This window comes from Syzygium oleosum, unplaced genomic scaffold (assembly GCF_021117445.2).
Source record: "Syzygium oleosum isolate NSW1041296 unplaced genomic scaffold, Sole_v2.1 Sole_v2.12, whole genome shotgun sequence".
Classification (NCBI taxonomy): Eukaryota; Viridiplantae; Streptophyta; class Magnoliopsida; order Myrtales; family Myrtaceae; genus Syzygium; species Syzygium oleosum.
In genome coordinates this window covers 2,538,701-2,547,542 of record NW_026607496.1, presented here as the reverse complement: position 1 = coordinate 2,547,542, position 8,842 = coordinate 2,538,701, and the positions used below count along the sequence as shown (strand labels likewise).

Below are 8,842 nucleotides of genomic sequence, written 5' to 3'. Positions count from 1 at the left end.
GCAAAACTGTGGTAACTGAAGAGAATATATCAGGAACATTCACCCCTACAATTGGCAGCATCACTTCATTCCATCACTAAAAGCTATACTTCTCAGTATCTTTTGCCAACTGCCTAGAGCAAGACAGTTCTCATTAGGTACATGCGGAACGAGTATAAATAAACAAGAAGGGATCACCAATAATCTCCACAAGAGCATTTGCCATCCTTGAAGTGATGAAACCTTTTGTTGTCTCTAACAATTAGTTCCCTACCCACAATCTTGGACATGATCTTTATCGCATTATGACAGTCGCCGCAGATCCGAAGGTTCTTAATGATTCTAAGAGGCGTCCTTGCAGGAGTGCTGATAAGTCCATAAGCTATCGCGAGTCGCTCGCTGTGATAGAGCAAGGCTTGCTCCTTTGCCTCTTGATCAATGTCATGAAGTACATATCTTGTGTCCGGTACATAACCCCCTTCCTTTCCACTCTTATATTTCTCGTCGTCCTTGTAAAGAGTAGGATTTTTGAACTCGCTGATTCTGTTTTTCCCCTCAAGCATGTTGATTACGGAGCGCCTCTTGGGTGGTGGTGTAGGAATCTTATTAGCAGTAGTGATTGAAGGATCAAGAGCCATCATCAACTCCTCAACATGGTCTTCAAGATCAAGATCGCCATGGATCCGGGCGTAATTCTTCAATGCCTCCCAAACCTCCAATGTGGGCTCAAATGGTAGCTTTTCAATATACTCCACAGCTTCTGCAAGATGCCCAGGTTGACAGAGAACATCAATAACCCCTAAATAATGCTCAATCCCAAGCTTGATCCCATAATCATTCTGGATCGACTCAAAATGTATAAAACCTTCTTCCACAGCCCCTATACTGGCACATGCTGACAGAACTGCAAGGAAAGTCTGTTCATTTGGCTTCAATCCCAACTTCCTCATCTGCTCATACAACTCCAACCCATCATCCCCTAACCCATTGTACGCATACCCATTTATCATCAAATGCCACGAGTCGATGTTCTTATCAAGCATGTGATCGAAAACTCTCCTAGCATCGATCATACTGCCACACTTCCCATACATTTCAATAACCTTGTTCTTCATCTGAAGATCGCCTCTACACGTCGACTGCAAAAAGTAATCATGCACCTTCTTCGCATTCTCAATAGACTTGGACTTCCCACACGAATCGAACAACCAACTGAAGCAGTCAGCATTGGCTTTAACCCCCTCATTCATCAACTCTATAGCTTCTTTAACTTTCCCTCCTTGGCACAACTGCCTCAGATCAGCAATCGAAGGCCCCGGAGCAGGAGCTTCCGTCGCCCGATTCTCCATCCCACCCACTACATTTGCTTGCTGATGGTTCCACTGATTAGTCCTCGGGTTCTGTGGTGCCCACTGGTTGCGATTATTCGGCTGCAGATACCCATGATTTTGGTTGTTCCACTGATCAGGGCTGCTGGGCTGTTGCTGATAGTCCTGGTTAGGGGTGTTCACCCGAGTCGGGCTCTGATACTGACCATAGCCCTGGTTCTGGGTATTCCACTGACTAGGATTCTGCTGCCCAGGATAACCCTGTCCTGGAACCTGCTTATTCCACTGTTCAGGGCTTTGCTGCTGCGAATAAACCGGAGCAGGACTAGAGTATCCGCGGCCTGTATGATTCCGACTCTGACTAGGGCATCCCGCATTGGGATAGCTCTGGTTCTGGTAACCATGAGCGCTCCCTTGCGGGTTCTGAGGGTGAAAGTACTGATTTTGTTGCGCCCCTTCATCTGGGTTTCCGTTGAAAGTCCTAAAATCAGACGGTGGAGCGGGAGGATACTCGTTCGGCACCGCGTGCGTGCTGAGGGCTCTCGAGAGGTCCAAGGTCCGGCGGCGCCAGGCGGCCAAATGGGCGGCCGCGGAATGGTTCCGAGAGAGGGAGAAGAGAGAAGAGAGCGCCGCCGCCGGGGGGCGCCGCTGCCTCACGAGGGAAGACGCCATGCTCGCCGCCCCGCCTGTTCAAACGAGGAAGCGAAGCGAGAGTTTCCGAGCTTCGAAGACGATGGACGATGGAGACGATGGACGAGACGGAGGGTTTCTTCAGTTCAATGTTTTTCAGGTCTATATTCTGTTCATTATTTGCTCGACAAAAAACATTATTTGTTTTTTTTTTTCAAAATTTTCCCCTTTTAATAAATATTTTCTATTTATTATTTGAGAAAAGTTTATAGGTATCTATAAATTTTTGCAATTTTTTTTCTTACCATTTGTAAGATCGAACTTTAATTAGTTGCCTTCCCTAATTTGCAATTATTCTTTGTGGGATTTGCATTTTCTTTTTCCTAATGCGTGGACAAGGCTTTACATTTTCTCTCCTTTTTTTTTTTATCTTATTTCTTTTTTTTTAAATTATGTTGCCTTTAGGATTTATTTTTCTGCTCTTGCGGCTTAAAATTACAAAAGGATCTCGACTAGCAATCGTCCAACTTCTGCAGGTGGTGGACTGACAAGAAGCCGAGCCTTGGCTACTGGTGTCTCGATTCGATTTCTTCCGTGTCCATTTGGGCTGAAAAGAGGGGTTTTGGTGGTATTTTGGGTGGAGAGCGAGAGACGGAGAATGATCGATAGTAACTAATTTCGTGAAAGCGGCATCGGGGTGTTTCTGCTAGAAATTTAGGGATATGATAATATTAGAGGATCTCCTAAAGAAGGGTAGGCCTCTCGTGTATAAATTGGTTAGAAGTTGGTGTTGTTCTCCTAAGGATGGCCGAAATCAATTATTGTGTCGGAGTGATACGTATGTTTCCCAGAAACTAGATGCTGGAGCTATATTGGGCGTGATACGATCAATTATGGAAATTCCATTTGTAATATGGTCATTAGGGATGATCTATCGAGGGAAGGCCGGAGTTGCTGCTCAACGGGTGCCGCACGGGCATGTCCTTGTTCATGAACATTTTGGCTAGTGAAAAGTGATATTAGAGCAGGGTTTCAAACTATGTGGGCAGATTCTAAGAAGACATTTATTGCCACGTTATCAATGAGAAGAGAAATGGTTGTTGATTTGCTAAGATCAGGAGAAATTTAGTAGGCGAAAGAAAGTACTACTAAGGGAGCATAGTAGGCTCATAATGTCACGCTTATTAGGGAGAGTGCAAAGTGAGTGGAGATTCGCCAACAACTTTGACAGGGGGTAGCAAATGATAGAGTGGATTGGTCTATATTTTTGGGTGAGTATTTGTCATTCATGTAAGTCCAGAGGGAGTGGCGGCGATGGTTGAAGAATGCAAAGAAGCGGAAGAATAGCCCCCAATGAGGACGGCGTTGAATTTGGGTGAGGGAGAATGTTACCATCCGATTTCTCACATACTGATATGGGCTGAAACGTGGGGTTTTGTAGTATCGAAATGAAGAGTGAGAGATGGAGAATGGTTGATTCAACTGATTTGTGGGAGTGGCTCAGGATGTTTGTGCTAAGATAGGGATGGAATGATTATCATTTTATAGGATATTTAAAGGCAAATTTGGCCTCTAATGAACAAACTGTTCAGGAGCTAATATCACTCTCCTAATGATGGCCATCGCAAGTCGAAACCGTTTGTTGTATTGAAAGTGAAATGTATATCTTACTCGCGATATAAGATGCCCAAGTTAAATTCGATGTAATACCATCAATGTTTATGAGGATGCAATTAGTTACACTATCTTTGAGAACGATCTCTCGCGAAAAGATTGGCCTAGTGTTTCGACTCACTAGACACCACACAGACTTGTCATTGGCCAAGAAGCTTTTGACCCATGACACTTGTTGAGATCTAGTTCCCTTTTGTTTCTTTTCTATTTTCCATCAATACTTAGATGTATTCAATTATGATCAGTCCAGTTCGAATATCCATCGAGTATAACGTGAAGTGTTTTTGGTCAAATTTCTTTTACCTTACTCAATTGGTACAACTATCTAAGTTAACTAACATATAGCAACACTTTTATGATTTCACTCCATGAATAGATTTAAAATTTCCAAAATATGACTAATTACTTAGTTAGTAACTTTGCCATTATCAAAGACTAAAGAGAGATGTCATATGCGGGTGGATAGTAGCCCATTGTATGGGCATGGTTTAGTGTGAATTTAAACATGAAAAAAATCTGCAGTTAGATGGTTTTTTTTTTCAAAATCTGAAAAATACTATGTGTCGAAATTAAAACAAATTTGAAAATGTAAAGGCCATTTGGACTCCACCTTCATGAGGAAAAATGAATAGGAGATCGATTTCCTTCTTGCCCGATGATATTATCATTATACTCCTAAAAGTCCGCGATTAATCAAATATTCGTATACACAAAAAGAAAATTGACCAACTTTTGTTTATTATCGAACAGTGATAGATTTAGTTAATGAGAGTAGAGTATGGTCATTTGTGAACACAATTATTAATAACATGAAAGGAATCGACAACTCGTTAATGAAGTCATCAACAATACAGTTATCGACGAGCCTTGAAGTTTCTTAACACAGTCATCACTATTGATGGTGAGCAATCAACAAGAAGATGTCTGTTGGGTGATTATGTACATATCCATTAATTTAGGATTTGTATAACTTTTTTTAAATAAGGGTTCGTGAAGTAACTTTTAGTAACTGCCTTTAAGAAGTTATTTGTTTATTTGAATTCCAAAGTTGTAACTATCTCTAGGAGATTTTAAATGGGAAAATTACCAAAAAAGTCCTAAACCTTTTGCAATTATGCCAATTCAGTTCATCCTGCCACTTTTGGTTGGTCGGCGCTGACGTGGATGCCGATCGGCTGATGTGGCAATATTTTAATAATTTTTTTTTCGAATTTTTTTCTCTTTCTTTTTTTTTTCCCTATCTTCTTCCCTGGTCGCCGGCGACCGGTGAGAGGCTGAGGCCGGCGAGTTCCACCTCGCCGGCCATGGGCAAGGCTGGCCCTTGCCGGCACTAGCGAGAGCGAGCCTCACCGTCGTTGGGCGAGGTCGAGCTCACTCGATGACGGCGAGGTCTCGCCAAATCTGGGTGGCCTCATCGTCGCCGGGCGAGGTCTCGCCAGATCTAGGTGGCCTCGCTGTCGCCGGGTGAGGCCTCGCCCGGTCATGGCCTCGCCCGGCGACGATGAGGCCGCCCAGATCTGGCGAGACTTGGCCGTTGCCAGGCGAGGTCAAGCCTCGCCATGGCTGGGCGAGGTCGAGCTCGCCCAGCGACGGTGAGGGCCAGCCTCGCCCATGGCTGGCGAGGTTGAACTCGCCGGCCTCAGCCTCTCGCCGGTCGTCGAACCGGCGACCGGGGAAGAATATAGGGGAAAAAAAGAGAGAAAAAAATAAAAAGAATTCGAAAAATAATAAAATATTGCCACGTCAGCCGGCCAATGTCCACGTCAACGCCGGCCGGCCAAAAGTGGCCGGATGGACTGAATTGGCACAATTACAAAAGGTTTAGGACTGAATTGGCACAATTACAAAAGGTTTAGGACTTTTTTGGTAATTTTCCCTATTTTAAATACCCCAGTGTAATCTTTGTAAAGCCCTATCGTAAAAAACACTTTATCGTAAATTTATCTTTATCCTTACAATTTCGCAATTTATCTTTTCCACAATTTAAATATCTTTTAATTCCCTTACTTTAGTTGTAGTTTTAGATATCTCCATCGTCGATTTAATTCCGACATTGTATCTTTATCATTACATTTTGCCATCAATTAAATTCCGATAAAGTATTTTGTACTTTGTCGTTGATTAAATTCCGACGAAGCATATTTGTTCTTTATGATTCAATAAGACTCTTATTTGGAATCCCCACCGAACCCGCCTCCTCTTAATAAAAACCGAAACGACGTTCGGTGAAAGGTTCTCCGTGAAAAAAGAAGAACTAGATTAGGCAAATTAAAAGTATATAATCTTGATTAGAAAAAAACGTGAAAGTATAGAATTGAAATGTACAATCTTACCTAAATAATAGTGTTACTTTTTGAAGTAAAGGTGTTTAGAATGACAACCGGCTCTAGTGACCAAACGGAAATCTAGTATTCAATTGAGTTTGAATTGATGCTAATATCCGCAAGTTGGCTGTGTAGTGAAGATGTCCCAAGATGGTGGAAATCTATGCTCATGAATACATGAATATCTACACATGCTTATACACACAATCACTTATATAGACGTGTCTCCAAATTCACATATAATCAGATGTGATAAATGCATCATTATACGTGTTATATTGTTAAGCATGCCTAATGCCGACTGCATGCATTGTCGAAGAAGTATGTGATCCGAAAACCTTTTATCAAGTATTTAACTAGTATCCCGAAGGCACTTGTCAACAAAATCTTTGCGATATATATGGAGTTGTGCACGCATGCACGCATTCTGACTTGGAGTTTGGTCAATTCATAAGAATTAAGTCTAAACTTATTCCCTTTTCCTTTGGCACAAGTCAAAACCTTTGTTTATTAAGAGGTTCTTATCCTCTACTTTAGATGGGGTTCGCAGGAAGGGCTGCCGTTCGATAGGTATGCGAAAGTGACGGAGTTACTTTGACAAACATTTGATAGAACAATTGGTGGGAGATCAATTCATGCTCGTCACTTCGATAGATGAAATCTAGTTCCAATTCCTTTTTCAAATGTCTAATCGACTCTAGGAAAAATCGAATTTAAGAACATTGTGGATTAGCATTTGACTTGGCTAGTTAACGCCTTATATATATTGACTATGAAAATGCAAAGAACGAGTCCAATGATGTGGGAATAAAGTATCTAAGTCGAAATGATTGGTTCAATTTCATGTCCAAGAGTTAGTGAAGGTGTTGAAATTTCAGTGATTTGAGGCTTCTCTATAGTTTATGCCCACAGTTTTGTAAGATTAATTAGTATTATAAGTCGATGTCTCTGTCCCAAGTGCCACAAAATTGAGGAAAATTGAGAGAGGTACCTGAATTGGTGAATTATCAATTAAGTGCTTCCATCTTGACTTCTTCTACAATTTTCACCGGAATATTTGTTTATGCACCCCGGGGAATAATTTTATTTTTATTATTAAAATATGGTTTTAGGAAAAGCTCGCTTGGTGGAAATTATTACCGTCCCTGAAAATACTTGTTGTCTCCTTCATCCGCATGTCATTCTTTTTTTTAAAATGTAAAGTGTTAGTCTGGTAGGCACAAAAGCCGACTAAAACACTCGTTGATATAAAGTGTTTTTTCTAGTCTTATGCCCTTTTAACTTATTCTTAATCTAGAAATTTTTAAATGTGCAATATTTTTTTTTTGTAAAATTAGATAATAATTTAGATTTTAAGAAGTCAAAGAAGATAATGGAAACAAAAAGAGAAAAAAAAAGTTCTAAATAATAATCTTTTCGGTCGACCCTAAATGTTTAGAAACTAAATGCAAAAAAATGGTTAATACTACGAAAAACTCCAAACCGGTAAACATGTGACAAATTTACCCCAAACTAATTTTTTGACTACAAAAAACTCTAAACTGGTACATTTGTGACAATTTAATCCTCCAATTGTTTCCGTTAAATTTTACCGTCAAATTTCTGAATTGGATGACATGTGGCAGTTAACGGATGTATCGATTTGGGATTTTAACCCTCAATTTGTCACGGGTGTACCAGTTTGTGATTTTTCGTGGCATTAATTTAATTTAACGGGGGGTAAATTTGTCACAGACGTACCAGTTTGGGATTTTTGGTGTTCAAAAAATTAGCGTGGGGTAAATTTATCATATATGTACTAATTTGGAGTTTTTTGTGAAATTAACAGCAAAAAAAAAAAACAGTTTGGAGACCACATCAAATATTGTACAGGACCCACCGTTGTCATGGTCGTTTTACATACGTTATACTCTCAGATTTCACAGTGCACTGCAGATGACGTCCGTTGTAAAAAAAAGCTCGACATGACCAAAGCAGCGCGAGCCTTTCGCGCCACACAAGTTGCACACACACACGCACTCTCCAGGAGGAAGAAGAACAAGTCCCCAAGTTTCTGTGCATAAAATAACCAGGAACTCCCATCACAATCCGAGACAAGTTGCACCCTCTGCCGAATCCCATGACCTTCCAGCTTTCTCTGCCGTCCCTCTGACCCGGCCCCGACGGTCCTCACGTCATCGCATCCACGGCGTCTACAGAGACGGCCCTTTCCCGCCACTCCCCGCTCGGTTGACCTCACCCAGTCTCCATATGCATTCTCGTTTCTCTTCTCGATAAACTGGCGTTTATATATAGAGAAATGAGGGGAGTTCGATTCTATTTTGATAGTGCTTGACTTTGTGTTTCGGAGATGGCGAGGGAACGGCTTCTGTTGGTCGGAGTGGCCGTTGCTTTATCGGCATGTTGGCTCGGTTCGCTCGCTTCGGCACAGATCATTCACCCGGCAGAACGTCAGTTTCTTTGCTTTTTCTTGTTTGTCGTGTGGTCTTGCAATATATCTGTCGGTATATGAAGTTATGCTCTTCCCTGAGAATTACAGAAAGGAGATGGCGAGAAAAAGATGATCTTCAAGCAAACAAGATGATGTTTTCGATTTGCGGTTGTTCTTATTCTTGCTATGATTAGATGGATTCTAATGCTTTGCAGTGAGTGCTCTGAAAGCAATTCGTAGTAATCTTGGAGATCCACATAACAATCTTCGCAACTGGAAGAAGAACGATCCCTGCACTTCTAAATGGACTGGAGTCATCTGCACACAGATCTTAGCTGATGGCTACTTGCACGTTCAAGAACTGTAAGTTCATTTTTTTTGTTTACCTAAGTTCAAGAACTGTATGTTCAATTCTATATATGATTTTAAAGAACTGAACATTTCTCTCTCTTGTTTTGAAGTACCGATTGACCTGT

At 41.3% G+C, this 8,842-nt stretch overlaps 2 protein-coding genes across 2 annotated transcripts in view; one reads left to right on the top strand and one right to left on the bottom strand.

The window, feature by feature from the left end:
• Window positions 1-27: 27 nt before the first annotated feature.
• On the bottom strand, window positions 28-2,012 carry LOC115677125 (pentatricopeptide repeat-containing protein At2g15690, mitochondrial-like). The gene has a single exon (XM_030600190.2). It carries the CDS (start codon window positions 1,977-1,979, stop codon window positions 174-176), a length of 1,806 nt encoding a protein of 601 aa, XP_030456050.1. The 5' UTR covers window positions 1,980-2,012; the 3' UTR covers window positions 28-173.
• Window positions 2,013-8,220: 6,208 nt separating this feature from the next.
• The window catches only part of LOC115677139 (probable LRR receptor-like serine/threonine-protein kinase At1g06840), a 32,162-nt gene continuing 31,540 nt past the window's right edge, over window positions 8,221-8,842 (top strand). The window contains exons 1-2 of the mRNA XM_056316479.1: window positions 8,221-8,385; window positions 8,582-8,729. Coding sequence (XP_056172454.1) covers window positions 8,286-8,385; window positions 8,582-8,729 — 248 coding nt within the window. The 5' untranslated portion in view covers window positions 8,221-8,285. The remainder of the gene's footprint in view (window positions 8,386-8,581; window positions 8,730-8,842) is intronic.